The sequence below is a fragment of the Indicator indicator genome, chromosome 9 (genome assembly GCF_027791375.1).
Source record: "Indicator indicator isolate 239-I01 chromosome 9, UM_Iind_1.1, whole genome shotgun sequence".
In the NCBI taxonomy this organism is placed as follows: domain Eukaryota; kingdom Metazoa; phylum Chordata; class Aves; order Piciformes; family Indicatoridae; genus Indicator; species Indicator indicator.
The window spans coordinates 19,992,458-20,013,119 of record NC_072018.1 but is presented as its reverse complement, the minus strand read 5'-3'; the positions used below and the strand labels follow the sequence as shown (position 1 = coordinate 20,013,119).

The following is a 20,662-nucleotide window of genomic DNA, read 5'->3' as shown; positions in this document are numbered from 1 at the left end:
GCTTTGCAGTCTCATGCTATTTCTCTTTCAGTTCTTATTTTTGATCTTCCCCCTCTGGAGTACACTGTTGACGTTGAAGTTAGCCTTATGGATTCAACTTTTCTGGAGCCAATCAAAGAATATTTCAAAAACCTTAATCTTCCAGTTTCAACAAATATTTCAAATGTAGAAATGACAGTTTCAAACATCAACACTACAACAGGTGGGTTGGTTATTTATTTTAATATTTTGAGCAACATGATTTTTTGCCAGTTTTACCATCCATCACGGTAGAGGTCAGCAAAACTGAACCAACTCTGCTGCCTGCTGAAAGGCCCATGAAGACTGAATCTGTAGCACAGAACATCAGGTTTTGTTATCTGCATCTCAACACTCCTCTACATAATGTTGGCATTAGGAATAGCCCTGAATGCTTTGCTTTTCCTAAGGAAGAGGAAGCCTCAGCCACAGGATTTTGCTCCAGTTTGACTAACAAGCAGCCTGAGTTACTTTCAAGTTTCAGGAAGCTGCGACAGCAGTTATCAAACTGTTTATTTCCCTCCACTTGCATTTGGAACATAAATAGCAGTTAGAGGCCGTCCCCTGAGCCTGACAGAAACTCTAAGATAACTCACAAAACACATTCTAATGAGGTAACATATCAGACAGGTTTCACTAGGCAAGCTGTGGTTGTGCAACATCACATCCAAGTATTTAATACAGCAGAGGTTTTACAACAGCAAGCACTGACAACAGTAGAGGAGGAGATTTAGTGCCTTCTTGTCATCAGTCCCTAAAGCATTGAATGTGTTCATCAGTTCTTGAAACATGCAAATGAATCTTTTAAAGGCCTTCAGGGTCAGATGCCATGTGTGAAAATCTCTTCATTAATATCTCACTTTGCCAATGGCAGTGGGTTTTGGGGATTTTGTTTGTCTTTCTGTTAGAGGGAATGAATGTCTTTAAAGCACTTTGTGATGATGTTACCTTTTCTTATGCAACATCTGTCAGGGTACAGTCAGAATGACACAGCACCTCACTAGCCACCAGGACTTTGAATGACCATTACATGCTCTTACAATCTTAAAATCCCATGTGTTTTCCTTCAGCCCAGGCCATAGAGAAATGGAAAATCTGAAAGCTATATATGTTGCTGGCCAAATTTCAAGTAAATTTTTAGGATCAGGCTTCACATCTTCATTCACTTACTTAAAAGTAATTAATCAGACTTATCCCTGCACCAGCCTGGTTGCCATTTCTGCTTAGTCATTTCACATTAGTATAGTAAGACTTGCAACCATCAGATCATGGTGTTGGCATCATTTAAGTTAATTGACTGTGGTGGGTTGGAAACTACCACATTGACAAAAAGAGCAACTTTTAGCTGAGACCACTGGCATAAAGACACAGTAGAGTAAATGTATATAAATGTGATATGTTATGCTCTATTTTCTGTTCTCATAGTATTTCTCTGTCTGTCTGACACTAGTCTGTCTGCCCAGAGCTGAGAACAGCAGCTGTTGTTCTTGTGAAAATGGATATGCATGGCCAAGTGAGGTGTGCAATGACTTGATAACCTGCCCTTTTGTCAGCCTAGCACCTGACCTGTCCTGTGGCTACATGAAGGAAATGCCTTTCTATGGACCTTACTGTCAGCCTCAGACTGAAGGTAAGGAGAAACAGTGCTGAACTTCTTCCTTTTACAACTCACATACTGATTAGAAGGTGGTGTAGTGTTGCAGGTGTGATAAAGCAGCATGTCAGATCTGAGCTGCCTACCACATTGACTGTGAGCATGGAAAGTCTGTAGACAAGGTCTAGAGCTCTTCTTCTTGGGATGTTGATCCACCTTGATCCCAAGTACTTGGAACATGGAGCCCAAGTTCCTGGAATCACTCACATGCTTCTTTGGTTCTTTCAGCTTGCACTAAGCAAGGAAAGTTTCATCTCATCAGATTTTCAATGGAGGAAGTTACAAATATAACCAAAGTGTGATATAGTGCTCAAGGGAAGAGATAGAGAAAAAAAAACCCCAGCATGCATCTTCTGTTCGGTTCTATTTCACAACTCTTGTGACAAGACACCTATGACTTTTTAAGAACCTCACTATTTTCTGGACACTTAGGCTTGGCAGCACTGGGGTGGAGCACTACCTATTGTCTCTGCAACCCAAGATAAACCCCCACAAAGGTCTGATTTGTGGTGGAGCTGCATGCAGAGACATCCCAAGGCAGGACTAGAGCAGGAAGCAGTAAAGTGCTGTCAGCATGCCCATTCAAATCAGCTCTGCTTAGAGGCAATGCCCTTATCACAGGGCAGACCCATGTCAGTACTGCTATACCTTATTCAAGACTAGAGCTACTACCTCTTCCACGTGGAAGTTACACCCCTTTGAAGTTCAAGGCCCTTGGTACAATGCTTCTTCACTGCATGGTATGGACACATCCTTAAATGGACTCATCTTAGAAAATTCCAGTAGCTCTTTGAGCATTTTGTACTCTTTTGTGTGCATTAATGAGTCTTCATGGAGAATATTACTTCCTCAAAGTCACTAAGTATCCATTCAATCATTATGCTCAAACACCCTATGACTGGAATAATGTAGCAACTCAAATATTGTAAGAAAGTTGTCCATCAGCTTCTGAATGTTTCACCTTTTGAAGGCATCTATAGGTTTGCATCAGCTAGAGAGGAAGTCTGGATATCCAGCAGATGCCGGGTATCTAAAGTAGATATAGAAATTTAGGAAAATCTCAACTTTCCTACCACACAGTTAAATCTTGACAAGTTAAAAGATTCTGAGTTAGGATTAGGATTACTTCACCAAGGACAAATTGCATCTGACTAATCTATCAGTGCACAAGGGAAGATCTATGCATGTTATCTACCTAGACTTCTGTAAGGCCTTTGATATAGTCCCCAACATCATTCTGGATGTTAAATTGGAGAGATATGAGTTTGACAGGTGAACTGTTAGATGGATAAAGAACTGGTTGGATGGCCATGTCCAAAGAATTATAGTCAATAACTCAATATCCAAGTGAAAGTCACTAAAAAGTGGTGTCCTCAAAGAATGATACTATTTGATATCTTCATCAATGCCATAGACAGTGGGATTGAGTGTACCCTCAGTAGGTTTGCATATTACACAAAGCTGAGTGGTACAGTTGATTTGCTAGAGGGAAGGGTTGCCACCTGGTAGGATCATGATTGATTGAGGACATGGACTCTGTGAACCTCATGAAGTTCAACAAGGCCAGTCACAAGGTCCTGCAGCTGGGTCAGGGTAATCCCCAATATCAATACAGGCTGGGGAATGAATGGATTGAGAACAGCTCTGTGGAAAAGAACTCAAGGGTACCCCTGGATGCAAAATTGGACATGAGCCAGCAAGGTGTGGTCATAGTCCAGAAGTCCAACTGCATCCTGGGCTGCATCAAAAGCAGCATGGCCAGTGGGTCAGGGGAGGTGATTCACAACCTCTACTCCACTCTCGAGACCCTACCTAGATCACTGTGTCCAGCTCTAGAGTCCTCAGCACAAAAAGTACAAGAACCTGTTGGAGTATGTACAGAGAAGGTCCATGAAAGCGATCAGAGGGCTGGAACACCTTCCCTGTGAAGCAAGGCTGAGAGAGCTGAAGTTGTCTGGAGAAGGCCTCTTAGTACTTCAAAGGAGCTTATAAGAAAGATGGAGAGAGACTTGTTATTGGGGCCTGCAGTAATGGACAAGGGACAACAGTTTTAAACTGAAAGAGAGTTGATTTAGACTGGCCATAAGGAAGAACACTGAGAGTGTTGAAACACTGGAACACACTGCCCAAAGAAGTTGTGGATGCCTCATTGCTGACAGTATTCAGGGTCAACTCGGAATTCCCTGTCCGTGGCAGGGAGGTTGTAGTAGATGATCTTTAAAGGTCCATTCCAACCTAAACCGTTCTATGTTTCTATGATTCTATTTTTAAGTTAGAAGAAAAAGGTAAGAAATTACTTTGTAAGCACTGCTTTTGATGATTTTCACAGTTATTTTTATGGTTTTCCTTACAGATTCATGTGGCATGGGAGAGCCCATTGTAATGAACATGTCAGTCAGACTGGACACAGACTTTAGGGATGATCTCACAGATTCCTCTTCAGACTTACATAAAAAATACAAAGCTGACCTTGAAAAAGCGGTAATGACTTGTTTTGTGTCTCTGAGGGTGAAAAGTCCTCTAAGAAATGTGGTGCTTACTCGAACTGCCTGGGAAGCAGGGTGTGCCGCCATTTTCTCTGTGGGGAGCCGTGAGGGACGCAGCAGTGGCAGCTACAAAGGGGGCCAAGCCTGACGTCCGTTGAAAGGCAATGGCAGTATTCCCATTCACTTCCATATGATGGTGGATAGGGAAGTATTTAGGAGTCTTTTACATCAAAAGCAAAACCAAATTAAATCTGATGAGTGCACACAGAATGAAACCATCAACACAAATTCATCCTGTGACGCTGGGGAGCACACCAGCCGTGGTCTATCTGGTTACATGCCCTTACTCAAATCAGTGCTGAGGGGAGTTCTGTGTTTTAAGCACACTAGAGTAACTTATAGGGGACTCATGCCATGTACTATGTCTTTTTTTACAGTTTAATGCTAGCTACAGATGTTTACCAGGCTTTGTATCAGCAACAGTAACTGGTTTCAGGTAAGTAGTCAAGTTGTTTTGTTTTGGTTTGGGTTTGTTTTTTTTTTTCTGAAAGACAAAAACCTTTCTGGCCAGTCACAAGGAGACACCAATCAGCAAAGGGTACACATTCCTTCTGGCCAGAATCCACACCCAGTGTATACCTACTGAACAACAGTAATAATAGCTGCAAAGGAAAGCCCATTTATTAGCATGGAAATAGGACTGTGAGCAAAATTTAGTACTGCACAGAAGTCCAAGAGGCAGAATGGGAAAGGCAGAATGCCACTCAACACGGGGTAAGGACACAAATAAACCTAACAATCTTCCAGGCCATCAGGAAGATGAATTAGTACATTGACAATGGTTATAACATTGGATCTTGATAAAAGGGACATTACTTAAGTCCATGCATATTTAGTTTAGTGGAAATAGAGAGCAGACAAAGCAGAGATCACATAAAGACATTCTTTCTTTGAAAAGAGTTGTAGCACAACCTTCTTATGTACCAGAACAAGTCTGAAGTCACAACAGGTGGGTATCTCTGTAAAGCCTTTCTGGCCATGCAAGATGGGTCACCACAACACACAAAATCACTAATATGTAAGAACTTTTAATTCTGATGCTTCTCTCATTCTTGTGTCTGTTTAGTCCCGGAAGTGTTGTTGTGAACTACGAAGTGAAAGCAGGAGTGGCAAGCTTCAATCAGATAGCGAATTCCAACAAAGTTGTATCACAATTCCTAGATGAATCCTACCGAATAAATCAAACGACCTTCACGACAGAAATCACCAGTAGGTTTAAAGCTCTTTCTGTATTATTCTTTATCCTTTACTTTAATACTTCTAGCCTTAACCAGGTAGCTGCCTAACACTGTTGATTACTTGCTACTGAACCTTCAAAAAACATTTATTTCTCCCTCTGTTTCATTTCATCCTATGCCACCAAAGCTTAGGACTTGCATGAGAAGACCATATATGCAGTATCCCCCACAGAACACCAAATCCTTCCAGCTACTTCACTAAACCCTGAGACAGTCTCTTCATGGGAGAGAGATTGAATACCCTTAAATTCACTTCCAGAACCAAGATAGCTCTTAGCATATCAGGCTGCCAGCACTTCTCACTTCTTCAAACAAAAACCCTCCTGAAGTTTGCATGAGAACAGTCTCCCTTTAGCTTCCTTGACACGTTCTCTGTGCTGCTACTGGAGAGTGTGTTACAACTCAATTGCCTGATCTAGTACCCCAGAGCTCCTGTACTCTCAGTGCACTGAGTGCTGGACTGTCTGTCTCAGATCATTACTTTAGCCTGGTTGCTTTTCCTCTCAATTTATCTACTTAGCAAGTAGTGATAGTGCTAATATTTCTGCCTCTCTGCAAACAACCTTCTGGGATCATTGGCTGACAAAGCTAGTAGAAGAATGCATTGTGGGAAAATTGCATTGCTTTTGTCAGAGGTAGTGCCCTGCAAGTGATGCTGAGTACATACTAGTTGTGAAGCACCTGAGACCCCCAAAAGATGAAAGACACAAAATAGATTTGAATTGGAATGACAATAATGCAGCATTTTGCTCTTTTTCTTCCCAGATCAGACAAAGTTCATTGTGCGTCCTGCAGACATTTTTGAGGGGGATACTGTAAGACTGATTTGTGAGATAAATTCAACATGTGAGAATGTGACCTGGTATCACTTTGATCAGATCATCCCCACCAGCCTCCGGTATTCAACAGAGAGAAAAGTTTCAAAGAGAACCTCAAGATCAATTCTTAAAATTATCAACATTACTATGAAGGATTCTGGTATGATTTTCTATTGTTAAAACAGCAGATATAAATATCTAGTGTGGCTAGCTCTATAAAATCAGAGGAATGCAGTGACTACATTTTCTTACAGTAAATACAAAAAATACATTGTCCCTCACAATTTTCTGCCTTTATTGTTTGTTCATTTAATGAAGTATGGGACTGGGATTGAATTCGTCCTTGATGGTCCTTGCCTCCTTTGCAAAAATAACCTAACTAGTCAGAGCTTGAAGTTACAGTTTTCCATGTGTTCATATTTAGACCTTTTTGAAGATCAGAAAGAAGTAAATTGGTGGCATTTTGCTAGGAGGAATTATCAGGGTATTACCATGTATTTTCAGAGCTTTGACTCAAACTCTCACTCAGTTCTTGGTTTTGGACCATGAATTTTACACTGAAGTTCAAAAAGGGTTAGCCTGTGACCAGATATTTGAGTACATGTATGCAAGATAGGGGTCATGGGTGCCAATTTCTTTAGGTTAAGGATAATCTTGAACTTTGGTGTCTCCACTCCTATGTAAGCAGCCTACTGACCTGGCTATCCCACTGGGGAAAGGAAGTCCACATACCTAAAGCATAAAGGAAATTTGGAGCTCTGATTGTCAAGTTCAAACAAAAGCCTGACTGCATCCAGGGGACAAATGCTTGAGAAAGTGGCTGATAAATACTCTGCTGTCTTTGGTATTATCTTCTGAGCAATGTATGCTTCTACACTCAGAGTGCCAGCTCTTGTGGAGTCCACCCTGGGCACCTATGCTTCACCCACCCTGTATGTGAACCTTTTGCACAGTCCCCATTCTTACCATAGCATATTGCTGCCACGTGGACTGTGGCAAATATACAGACCTCCTAAGCAATAATTCAGCCATATTTTAAATATTTTAGTCCCAGAGCACTGGTCATCTCTCAAGTACCCATCAACACTAGAGCTGTCTAATCTGGATGCACTTGGTACCAGAAGCCTGCAGAAATCACGCTGCAGGTGACCTGAGGGTACACTTCGACTAGCAAGTGGCAGAGCCACTGCAGAGCAGGTAGATGTGAAAATGAGGTGTGGAAGTAGCTCCCAGCTTGAAACTCCAAATGTAGAGGAAAATTTGTCCTCAATACTAAAATATTTCCTCTGCTTTACAGGTTCCTATAGGTGCACGTTCACGAACAGCGAACAGTTTCACACAGTGATATACAAGGCCACAACCACAGTAGCAGTCTCTCCACTGTATATCACTCCAAACTTCCATGACATTGATGTTACATGCAACAGGCCTGAAAAGCAGACAAACAGTCTTCTGCTGTCTTGTTGTATTGACAGACACTTACCATCACTTACTGTTGACTGGAAAGTAAATGGACCAATCATGATTACAGGTAAGATTAGCAAAGATTATCTTTCACCTGCTAGGTTTGTTCATTCCTCAAAGATCTCCTCCTAAGGTTAAGTCCTGGTGTGAATACAGGATATGCTCCAAAAGTGTGTGTGTGGGGGAAAGACAATGAATGGACAGAAGGGCACAAACTTCATATGTATATGATTCTGGGCATCTCCATATCCTATGCAGACACTGATGCTTAAAACTGCCATTGTGGATGGAATCAGCTGCCAGGTCCAGCTTCATACCAGCTTTTTCCAAAAAGCTTATTTCAGCCTTACCCAGGTTTGAGAGGAAGGATGAATGCATCAATCTCTACTACTGTCTCCAGAATCACCCTCAGAATATTAAAAACATCTGTGTACCACATACTGAGGTCTGGCAACTGGGGGGCAGGTGCTGTGCTTTGAAACACGTGCAGCATAACTAAATAGAATCATAGAATGACAGAATGCTCTGGGCTGGAAGGGACTTTTAAAGGTTATCTAGTCCAATTGCCCTGCAGTCAGCAGGGACATCTTTAACTAGATTAGGTTTCTCAGAGCCTTGCCCAACCTCAGCTGGAATGTTTCCAGGGATGGGTTACCTACCACCTCTCTGGGTAACCTGTGCCAGTGTCTCACCGCCTTCATTGTAAACATTTTCTTCCTTATATCTAGTCTAAATCTTTCCACTTTTAATCTAAAACCATTACCCCTTAACCTGTCACTACAGGCCCTGTTAGAAAAATTGTCTTAATTTTTCTTAAAAGCCCCTTGAAGTACTGAAAGGCTGCAATAAGTTCTCTTCAAAACATTCTCTTCTCCAGGTTGAACTTCTCTCAGCCTCTCTTCATAGGAGAGGTGTTCCAGCCCTCTGATCATTTTTGTAGTCCTCTGCTGAGTGTAGTTTCTCTTTCCACCTGTACCTGTGATACATCATAAGTCATTTGAGTCAGTGGCACCCCACAAGTCTTTATTTATAGTATGATTATAAAGAGTTAATAAAATGCCAAATAAATATGTTGCAAAGATTTTAAAAATAACAATAGAAATGCTTAGAAGTGCCTGTAAACCACGATCATAGAGAGCTTATTGCCCTTTTAATATTTTAGGGGTATGGATTAACTGCTTATTGTTAGCCATTGGTTATAAATGAAATGTAGGGGAAAGCAGGACAGTAAAATGTGATAAAACCTTTGAAGCTCATGTGCACAGTCATTTCCACAGAGAACAGGTACTGGTGTGCAGCAGTGCTTGCAGAGGGAGGGGTAGTGCTGGTCTACTCTAATTAATTGTTTTGTCCTTGATTCCCTGCAGCCGAAGTTTCCCCCAGGAACTCTCCTATCATGCCAGGTGCACTTTCAGCTGCATCATGGGACAGCTTTAGTGGGGTTCCCCCCTTATAGCTAAACTGGCACCCTTCAGATTTAGAGATGAGACTGTCAAGTACCTCCAAATGTCTATTTCAAAGTAAGATGGCATTAACATCTGGAGCATTTACTCCTGCTTTCCTTATCTTATTAATCCTAAAGAGCACAGGTGATGAGGTTAGGCTGAACCAGAATACTCTTCATTTTGGCTTATCCTGAGGTATCCAAGCAACATTGGTGCTTTCAGCTTGATTTTTGGCAATGGGTGTCTGGCACTGTGCTGAGAGCTGTCTTCAGGCCTTTGGAAAACTCCTGTGAGTATTATCAATGATGTGAATGAACTCCAGTAACGAGGAGTTAAAGGTGCCATGCTGTCAAAGGTTTCACACAACCCTGCAGGATATTCCTTACCTACAGTGATCACTTGTGATTTCCAGGGCCCAAGTATTTTTTGGCATCTGTAGCTCTTCAAGGAATGTTTATTTCTCCTCAGGAGTCTCCAGTTTAAAGGAAAACTGCACTGAATACAAGCTCAACATTGATGAATCGTTGTGCCCACCCCAGAAGTCAGGTGCAGTAACAACATATACGTGTGAGCTGCTGACCGGACACGGTGCCAGGCGCAGCCAAAGCATCAGAGTGACGTATCTCAGGAGAGGTGAGAGCCAGGTAGCATGTAAGAGACCATCAGCTCTTGAATGCATAGGTGACCTCCTTAGAACAAATGACTCTCAATAACGTGATGTTTATCTTGTCTCAGCACACGTAACCCTGTCTTCAAGCACAAACTCGGCAGTTTCCGAGGGATATGCATTCAACCTAACCTGTGAAAGTGATGTGAACAATTATGACAGTGTCAGCTGGAAAATCCAGTCTGGAAATAACATAAAAACAGTAGACTGTGACATGTGCATCAAAAATAGCAAATTTCCAGCCACGTCTGTGCTCACAGTGAAGACTGCGACACAGGACTGGAACGGTGAGTCAAACTGCTTTGTATTGGCTAGAAAGGCAACAAAATCTCTATACCAGGTCATTTACAACATCCCTAGACCCACAAATCACTGAGAAGCCTGGACATGGTAAATTATTAAAAAAAAGAGTTAAAATCATAACTGCTGGATGACAGCAAGACTTGAAGCTGTCAACACTGTACTTGTTTAGTAGTAGAGCTCATGACCATGCAAAAGCTGAGGAGCACTTCTGTTGACTAAAACATGGGGTTTGTGTCACTTCTTTCAGGAACCTACATCTGCACATTCTCCCAAAAGTCCTTGGATAGTTCTGCCAATGTTACAATCGAGGTTGTTTCCTTGCCTCTGAAGCAGAACATCATGATAGATCCCATCAAAGCATCTATGCAGTGCAAAGTGCCACAAGCCCTAGAGTGCTGTGTAAGTGCTAATACTGTGGAAAGCTACACTGTTACAGTTGTGGTTCAACACAAAGAATTTCAAGTCGGTAAGAAACAACAAACTTTCAAATCACTACTTCACTGTGTCACAACCTGTTCCTTGGTTCATTTTATTTTTCAGTTAGGCCTGTGTATTAGTTCATACTTACTGTTATTATGACAACCCAAAAGTATTCGGGGGGGGGGGGCAGAAAGGTAATCGACTTCTTTAGGATGGTTGTTTTGTTTTGTTTTGTTTGAGGAGCATTAACTGAGATCAATAGAAGAGTGAATGAAGTTGCTGCTCTGGCAGTAAATGTCATAATAAGTGAATTCCATGTTGGGTTTGCCTTGCCAGCAGTGAGAACTTCATCATTGTTAAACTAGAAATTGCTGAACTCCATTTATTTGCTTTTATCTTCCTCTCTGCCACCTTTTTGAACTATCAAGGAAAAAATTACTTTAATTAGAAGATTTTCTAATTAATGAAAAATGTATAATCATGCATTTAGAATGTAATTCAAATAATATGTCTTTAACAGTACAGAAACCTAAACTTCCATGTTTTCAAATTTAGAGCAGTTCTGCATCTTCCCTGGCATGCTTTTATATACTAGAAGTTTTCAGGAGGATTACAAAACAGTAATTTGGAAAAAGCAAAGCAAAGCCACCTCAACTAACATGCAGGACTGCAAAAACAACAGGCTGGAGTGGAGACTGAAGGGTCCTTTGGTTGCTAAGAAAAATTCCACAGTCTAGTTGGAAGAGATACCAGTCAGGGACTCTCAGGCACAGGCTAATGAAAGGCAATGGGAGTGTGGTGCAGGTTCTGAGCCTGAAACAACTGTCTAAGAACAGCAGAAGAGTATCTAAGCTTAAATGGCTGAAGCAGAAATAAGATTATTCTCCAAAATAGCTTCTGAAGCAAATTTTGCTTCCTGCACAGTAAAAAGATTTGAACAGGATTCACTCATACATCAGTAACTGAAAGATAACCAATCATGCAGCAGCTGCCATGAGATGTATTAATTGGCAGTAAGAGATAGAGATCAGCACAGAGAGTTTTTCTAAAAAAAAAAAAATATTTTTTTTCTTTAGGACCCACAGAAAAAAGTTTTCCACCAGTTTTCTGCTGTCTTCTACCTGTGTTAATCTGTCTTAATCCTTCCATACAGTGAGAAAGAAAAAAGGAAATTTGTTTTGCTACATGTACCATTACACAGAAACAGACTGCAGTGAAAACATGCTCATAGCATATTGCAGGTTTAAAAACCGCATTGGACAGGAAGTCAACAGTGAAAGTATAAGGCTGCACCTGATACCTGGTAAGAGAAAAAAAAAAAGTTACTATGTAAAGCCCTTAGACAGGAAATCCAAATATCTTTGTCAAGTTGGATGCCACAAATTTATCACGTGTGACACCTAACAGGAGCAAGGGGTGTTAGCCAGGATTTTTTGTTTCCTTTTTTAATGGGAAATTCTGAAATACAGAAGGAAATACAATTTTTTTCTGTAACTATATAATAAAAAAAAATTATGAGAGGTTTTGTGTTCATTGCATTTGACTGTGGCCCCAGTACTTACCCAGGCAGTTATAGCTCAGGAACCATTTGTCCTCTCTTCTTTCTGATGCAGCCTGCATCACCAAGCTTTGTCTCCTGTGCTGAAATGTGGCCACGCAGCTCCCAGTTTGCACCAACAATTTAGCAAGGATAGAAGATTGTGCTGCCTCAGGAAGAAGTCACCTAGCTCAGGAGGTCAGCCTGTATGAGAACATATCCACTTTGAATACATGAATGGCAGCCTCCAGGAGATGTTGCAGAGACCTTTGGTGGATGTAGCTTCCAGTTAGCTCTGTAGCAAACACTGGATAATTATAATTCAGCATTTTTAAAACCAGTTTTAATGTTTAGTTCTGACCAGAGTTCGGATATGTCAATTTCTTATTCTAAATTGGAAATAAAGAAATGTTGGACATCTCCATAAATTTGGAGGATTTCCACAGCAGTGTTGCCTACTGTTGAATTACTCACCTGGCCAAATTTCACTCTTAGGCAATGAATACACAGAAACTTTATTTACTTTAATCATCAGATACTTCCTGATTTAACTAACCTAATCAAAGCAGGACTCAATGTTCATCAAAAACATCTTGAAGTCTCACTATCAAGGTCTTAATGAATTTCCTATTAGTGCTACAGCAGCTCTGAATCCCTTAGCAGAATAAACTTGGTGTGACTTCCTTGTTCGCATAGTGGTCAATATAATCCCTCTCCACCCTTATCTAAAATGTCATATAACAGACAAATTCAAAAACTTTGGGTATTGATTAATTAATTTGATTCAGTACTCAGAAACAAGAGGTTTTATTAAATTTCCTTTTTAATGTCATAATAAAAAAACAAACAAACAAACTTAAAATGCAAGATCTATATACCCTGAGAGGTCACGATTAATGAGACTAAACTGAAATCCTAATTTAAACACTTTCAAACTTTGGGAGGTCATAATTTTGATGAGGGTAAATGATTCTTCTTGCTGCTTCTTATTATTCTACCTCTGTGTCTCTTTCTCGATACAGATGAGGAGGTTTCCTGCTCAGACAGATTTGGCATTGGAAGAGAAGGGTCTGTATTAATAAAGCCATGCTGTGATTCAAACAATGCAGATAATTTTAACCGAGGCAATAAAACTTACAAGTGCTTCAACAAATCATGGAAAATGGAAAGGAATAACTGCCTGTCTGCAGCGATAAACAACCTGCTGATGAGTGCTGAGGTAACATCTATGAGTTTTCCAGACATTGGGACAGGAATGGGGTAGGAAAGAGCAAAAATTTTTGTTGTGTGTTTTTTGCTTACCAAAATCTAAAGTCTGTGAAGCATTAAAAATATTTTTTTTTTAAAGAAGATATTTAATTCAAACTATCTTTTAAAATAATAATTGGGTATAACTACACAAGCTGGTGAAAGAGGCTAGGTCCCTTTCTCTGCCCCAGAGGCTGTGTAGCACTACATGGTTAATACCTATACACGAATGCTCTCTCCCCTAGACAAGGTGACCTTATTCACATCATCCAGTGGGAGCATTCACTGGCCCGGAGTGTTCCCTGAACCATGCTCAGGTATTGCCTCAGTGATCCCTAGTTTGCAGAAGCCCAAAGCATGCTACAGAGGGCACTGACAGAGATACAGCAGGGACAGCTCTGGGCTACTGCCCAGTTTAGCATGTCCCAGTAGCCACTATACCAAACAGATAGGTGCTGGACCACAGTTGGCCTATAATAGCACTCTTCACTTCCACAGACCATCCAGAGTCACCCCTCTCTCCCTGACATGTACTGTTATCTTCTGTTCCAGTCCTTGGTCAACAGTCCTGAGGCAAAAGCAAAACTGCCTAACTACCTTGCAGAGCTTAACAAACAGATAGGAAGTGAGCAAAGCACGATAAGCAGTTCTCCTGCAAACCTAGGTGCAATCGTTACCATCCTGGATACGATCTCCTCTATCCCAGCAGATGCAGAGGAGCCCACTATTCAAGTAAGGTTTTGGGTTAAGTCTTACCTTTATTTTTCAAGCTCTTTGTTCCCTTTTATCACAGGGGATGACGCAATCCTTGAAGAAGTTTCATAGTTAGTAGGGTCCAGGAACAGGAAAGTATTAAGGAAATGAAATGAAATTAAATGACAGCAAAGATACAGAAGAATTTCTGAAAAGTCAAAATTATGAAGACAAGGAGCCTGTTCATAAAAGAGAGGCTTCTGTGTGTTCAGCAACTAGAAATGTTGTAGGGATACATAAATGTCTCTAGCATTTTAAGGTAGGGGGAAAGACAAGTAATGATGGATGAAAAATTGAGAATGAGCTAGCAAGGCATGCTTGAAGCCAGGAAAGGTGATTGTATCCTAGGTTGCATCTAAGGCAGAGTGGCCAGCAGGTCAAGGGAGGTGATTCTACCCATCTACTCTGTGAAGGCAGAGACCACATCTGCAGTACTGTGTCCATCTCTGGGGTACATAGCACAAGAAAAATCTGTTAAGGCAGGCCCAGAGGAAGGCTGTGAAAATGATTAGGGGTCTGAAACATTTCCCCTGTGAGGACAGGCTGAGAGAGTTGCAATTGTTCAACCTGGATAAGAGAAGGTTCTGGGGAGACCTTACTGCAGCCTTTCAATACGTTAACTATGTTTATGGTAAAAATGAAGACTTTTTAGCAAAGCCTGCAGGGACAGGACAAGGGACAATGGTTTTAAGCTGAATCAATCGGATGTTACACCAAATGAAAAGCAAAATAAATCTTAGGAATACTTGGAAACCTTGATTGTGATGTATAGAGGAAAAGCACTGCTCTTCTTAGCAGAAAAGTGAAAGGACACTTCACGTTTTGTAGGTGGAGAAACCTACATGAAAGAGACTGAGAAGTCAAAGATATCACAAAGGCTAAGAAAAAAAGGAAAGAAGGTTAGAGAAGAAAAAATACTATGCAATATGTTAAAAAAAAAAAAAAGCCACATAGTTTCACTTGTGGAAGTGAACTTGAAAATAGAACATGTAGAGGGTTAACAACTGAAGACTCCCCATGAACCGAGGAAAATAAGAAAATATTGGGCTTTTCCAAAAGGCAGTTCTAGGACCACACAGAAGTTATCATCAAAACCAACAATGATTTGTATGAGATTTCAGTAACAGCATTGTTCTGTTCTTCTTCCAGAATTTCCTCTCCACAGTGGACTTTATTGTAGCTGATTCCACATTACAAGCTTGGGAAGACCTGAATAAAGAGGAAATGCACAAAAGTTCTTCATTACTGCAATCAGTAGAAAATTTTTCCCTCCGCCTCCAACCACTTAATAATACCATTCCTTCTGTCTCAGCAAAAACTCTTCAGCTACAAGGCATAGTTGTCACAGAAAATAGCAACACAGATTATAATAAGAACTTCATCAGTACAGAAAACCTCACAGTTAATGTGCACATTCGTGAAACTGAAATTCAGACTCTAACCCAAAATTCAACCATTGTCAGTGTAATGTACTCCACCCTTGGACATATTTTGCCCCAGAATAAATTTGAGTATGTGAATGGCTTACTGATATCAACAACTATGAGCAGCAACAGAAGCCAGAAGTTTGATGTTAATATGACCTTTGCAAAGAAAAACTTGTCTCTGAAGATGCCCCAGTGTGTCTTTTGGAACTTCACACTTGGCAAGCATAGAGGAGGCTGGGATACTCGTGGCTGCACATCCATAGAGCTAGAAGATTATGTCATTTGCTCCTGCAATCACTTGACATCATTCTCCATTCTGATGTCACCTGATAAATCCTCCCAGGTCATCCTTGAAGATTATATTACCTACATTGGCCTGGGCATTTCGATCCTGAGTTTGGCAGCCTGCATTATCATTGAATCCTTAGTCTGGAAGTACGTGACAAACAACACAACCTCCTACATGCGCCACGTCTGTATATTCAACATAGCTACATCACTCCTGATTGCTGACATTTGGTTCATTGTCACTGCCTCCATCACTGACCAAAACCAACAGATGAGCAGAAGTATCTGTTTGGTAGCCACTTTCTTCATCCACTTATTCTATCTGTGTGTCTTTTTCTGGATGCTCAGCCTGGGCCTCATTCTTTTCTACAGACTGATCTTCATCTTACATAACACAAGCAAGACCGCTCAGAAAGCAGTGGCATTCTGTCTGGGATATGGGTGTCCCTTTGTCATTGCAGTCATCACCATTGCTGTCACACTGCCAAAGAACAATTATACTAGAAAGGATGTCTGCTGGCTCAACTGGAAGGACAGCAAAGCTCTCTTAGCCTTCGTTATACCTGCCTTGATCATTGTGGCCATGAATTTGTTCATCACTGCAATTGTTATAATAAAAATATTGAGGCCAACTATTGGGGACAGGTCAAACAGGCAGGAGAGGAACTCTTTGTTTCAAATTGGCAAAAGTGTGGCCATCTTGACACCACTGTTAGGCCTCACCTGGGGATTTGGGCTTGCCACTGTCATCAAAGACAGTCACCGAGCTTTCCACATCCTCTTCTCTCTGCTCAATGCTTTGCAGGTGAGTTACACATATGTGTGGTTTTGCTTCCTGTACAGCCATTTAATATCTAGTGACATTCTTGCAGGTGCTGTGCTTGAAGGGAAATAAGAACAGCTTGGGAAAGCTCAGGTTTGCCTTACAGTTCCTTATTCCCAAAGTGCTCATTGGGAAACCCATTCCAGTTTTAACTGTAATTCAGCAGTATTCAATGTTCTCAACTGCCTTAACACCTTAACAGATGTGCCTTAGAGATAAAGCTAACATAAAGATAACTCCCATTTTTTCAATGGTTCTGGGAAGAAATTAATTCATGAGATCAGAAAAATAGCCCTATTATGTTTGGGTGGAACAGCTTCATGATATATGGTCTCATTTACTGTGCATCTGGAGGCATCATACTATGCTTTTGTGGCCTCAAGTAATGACAGAGTATAAACAACATGAAAGTCACCCAGAAGAGTTGTGTAATACTAGCAACAAAGGTAGGAACTGACCAGAATACACATGATTGAGAGTGTTCAGGTGGTATGATTTTTATAACATATTTAGGTGGTCAGTAGGATCCCAGTGAGCTGGGATTTCTTAAGGACACAATAGTTATGTCTCTTATGAATGACACCAAAATTGTGTGCTTCAGACCAAACTCACCTGCCTGCTAGCTTACCTGGGGAACATTGGCAGGACGTGTCTTCTGTACACATATGTCCCTTCTTCCAGATATGCTTAGTGCCAGCAAACTGCCAATTTTGGTTTCAAAGACCAGATATACACAAAGTTTAAAGAGGCCAGGCCTGGAGAACTCCCACCACACCAGTTAAGTGAGATGCAATCAAAAAAATACCTTCTGTCAGAGCTCAGAGGTTAAACAGTCAAGATGGACAATGTTTGAGATAATGACAAGGTACTGCAATTAAAAGGTTGGTGTCACCAAACTGCATTATCTGTCTCCTAGGGACTATTCATTTTGGTGTTTGGGGCTCTCTGGGACAAGAAGGTAAGAATTCAAACTATTTCTTATACTATGTGAAAATACTGTTGGAATTTGAACATAATTGCTGTATTTACTGATTGATTACTTTTTCTTTAACAAATAGATACAAGAAGCCCTGCTAAAGAGGAATTCAACATCCAAGTGGAGTTCACAACAATCAAAGGTTAGAACCTTGACCTAAGAATATATTTCAGTTACTGTTGAATAGCCTAACATTCTCCAAGTGTCTTTTAAGTCAAATGCACTTCACATTCTAAAATAGTCAGAGAAAGAGAAAACGTTAACAACATAACTATGAATATAAGCTCATTTTCCAAAGTTCATTATTTCACCTGTGGTAAAAAAAGAAAAGGGGATTAGTGGACTAATCTTTAACAGGTCCTCTCTCCACACATCCTTTACCTTCACCAATTTCAAGGCACTGCTGGCCTTTCATCTAAAATACCTGAAGGGAGGCAGACCTTTTTAAACTACAGGAAAATGTTGGCATGGGGACAAATGAACTTAATTATGTTCAAAAAAGACATAGTCCAATTGGAAAGATGCAGAGCAGGACAAGTACTGAAGAGATTTGGGACTGCTGTTCTAGAACAACATAAAACTCTTCAGCCTAAAGAGCTGATAGGTAATGTAAAAGTAATATATGCTGCTATGAGGCCATGGAGCAAGCATGCCATCCACTTTGATAATTAAGGGCCAGACCTGACCCTCATGAGAGGCAGATTCAAAGAAAGAAATGGAGATTTAGACCTTTTTGCTCCTGGATGCTACAGTTGTTAGACATCCTCCCAAGTTTCCTTATAGTTCATTTTGTGTAAGCATAATAGGTCATTGAGGGCTGTTAAACACCAAGGTCTTGCCTTTGCCTTCAGAAGTCCCTGTACCTCTGATAGCCAGAAGTGGAAAGAACACTCTGAAGATGTGCTGCTGCAAGATTCACCTTTGAAAACTCTTCTGAGGGCCTCTGCTACGGCCCATGCTGGATAAGAAGCGACTGGGCTAGGGGATCTTTGTACCCAACCAACTTCATATCTGCTTACAGCATTAAGCACTCAGTACCCAGTTAGAAATGTTGGGAGAACTGTTTCTCAGCATGAATGAGTAAAACAATGAGGTTTGACAAACCTCTGAAACAGAACATAGGAGGGTGATCACACATGGTGGTCATAGCCTCAGTGACCCAACATGTGTCTAGCAGCTTTAGAGCTAAGGACTAACTCATTTGGCAAAGAACTCTGCTGGATGGAGACATATTGTGGTTACAGAGTTGTTTACTATCTTCTTCCCACTGATGCCAAATGTCTCTACTTCCACACAAGTGGCCACATTCCCAGACACAGAATACAGGGAAATTTCAATCATCAGAGCAGATAATGAATTGAGGGCATCGGAACTGAACCACTGGTACTTGGGGTGGCAAAAGAGAATGCCAATATGCTTATGTGCTAATGGAACTTAATTTTATTTTAGTATCTGCACAGGGTTTGTTCAGAAGAACCTATATAGGTATTGCTAAATGACTGGGAAACAGACTTAAAACTCATCATAATTAAGACAGAGAGGTACATAGCCTCAAAGGAATTAAGACTGAACTGTCAGTTCAGAGAACCAGCATTGACTCAAATCACTCTGACTTCTACAAAAATCATAGAACTGCTGAAGCTGGAAAGTACCTCCAGAGATCATCTACTACCTACCCTCCCACTCAGAGCATAGTCACACAGCTCAGAGTTGTGTCCAGTCGGGTTTTGAGGAGCTCCAAGGTTGGAGAGTCCATAATCTCTCTGTACAACGTTTTTTTGTGTGTTAACCACCCCCACAGTGAATAAATTTCTTCTCAAGTGTGATTTCTATTTGTCCCTTTCCTTTCACTGGACACAAATGAGAAGAGTCTGGCTCTGGCTGGAGTCTGTCCTTTCAAATCAGAGGGCTTCCAGAATGTCCCTGTGCATGGGGTTTTTCTTCCCCAGGGACAGGAGGACTTCACATTTCACTTTGCTGACCTTTGCAAGATTCCTATCATCCCATTTCTCCAGCCTTGAGGTCCTTATGAATTATAGCAGACATGTCTGATATATCAGCCACTTTTTCCAGTTCTGGATCATCTGCAGGCTTGGTATTAAACCAGTATTTGACCCAGTAGTGACCTCTCTGCATGTCCCCATCAGTAATGTGCTGATGACTCAGGATGAGGCAGTCTGTGATAAACCAGGCAGAGCAGAGCTGTAAGTTTCAGGTGCTGCAGCCATCTCCCGTGTTCAGATCTCAGGATGAGACAAGAAAAAGATGCAGTTTCCACCTCACATTTCTTCAGTAAAAATCCCCAGAATCACCATCCAGTGTGTTCTGAAGGAGGATTATTCCTCAGAACCCTGGTCTGGTAACATTCCTTCTTTCTGGTTTGAAAATTACATTTGTTGGATGCAATGCTTTTCTGACTGTATGAAATAACCCCTTTTCCCAGGAAAAAAGAAGGAAAAAATGATACAACTATCATTAAACACATCAGTTTCTTCATTTCCTCCTGTACTGACACATACAGCAGAATAAAGTAGAGATGACAAGTTGTTAAGACTTGGGCCTAAACTCTGAATTTCTTTTCAAGCATAATCTCCTGGGCCAGACACTTCCAGCTCTAGCTGACACTGTGGAAATTGCCCCAGGCAATGGTAATTGAGATATTTCCAGGAAAGTTCTGCTAATAAAGCAAAATTCAAATCTGTGATGAAACATTTTAGATGTGATTAATTTGCCTTCTTTCTCTGCCACCTTATTATGGAGGAGACAATGCAAAAAAGTTCCTTGTTTAACCTACTGTGGTACAATCTAATGAGCAGAGAGGTACTGAACAGAAAAAAATATTTTCTATATTTTTTATAACACACTTTTTTTGGAGGAATTCCATTAAATTCTCAAACCACACCAGAATGGAAAAAGGAACATAATTTTAGCAGCAAAAAGTGTCTTCCTTCCCATGTGGACTGGAAAGAGTTGTGTTCCAATGCCCTCTAGTGTGATAAATTAGATTTGCCTCCGGTTGTCTCTCGAGATTGGCCTC

The 20,662-nt window shown here is 40.9% G+C and overlaps 1 protein-coding gene across 1 annotated transcript in view; it reads left to right on the top strand.

Annotated features, from left to right (window-relative positions):
- Window positions 1-20,662, top strand: part of ADGRF5 (adhesion G protein-coupled receptor F5) — a 45,029-nt gene that overhangs the window by 20,867 nt on the left and 3,500 nt on the right. The window contains exons 4-19 of the mRNA XM_054383729.1: window positions 32-202; window positions 1,469-1,648; window positions 4,026-4,153; window positions 4,596-4,654; window positions 5,285-5,427; window positions 6,222-6,434; window positions 7,572-7,805; window positions 9,652-9,816; window positions 9,919-10,137; window positions 10,401-10,619; window positions 11,727-11,876; window positions 13,133-13,329; window positions 13,911-14,090; window positions 15,261-16,631; window positions 17,566-17,607; window positions 17,708-17,767. Coding sequence (XP_054239704.1) covers window positions 32-202; window positions 1,469-1,648; window positions 4,026-4,153; window positions 4,596-4,654; window positions 5,285-5,427; window positions 6,222-6,434; window positions 7,572-7,805; window positions 9,652-9,816; window positions 9,919-10,137; window positions 10,401-10,619; window positions 11,727-11,876; window positions 13,133-13,329; window positions 13,911-14,090; window positions 15,261-16,631; window positions 17,566-17,607; window positions 17,708-17,767 — 3,731 coding nt within the window. The remainder of the gene's footprint in view (window positions 1-31; window positions 203-1,468; window positions 1,649-4,025; window positions 4,154-4,595; window positions 4,655-5,284; window positions 5,428-6,221; window positions 6,435-7,571; window positions 7,806-9,651; window positions 9,817-9,918; window positions 10,138-10,400; window positions 10,620-11,726; window positions 11,877-13,132; window positions 13,330-13,910; window positions 14,091-15,260; window positions 16,632-17,565; window positions 17,608-17,707; window positions 17,768-20,662) is intronic.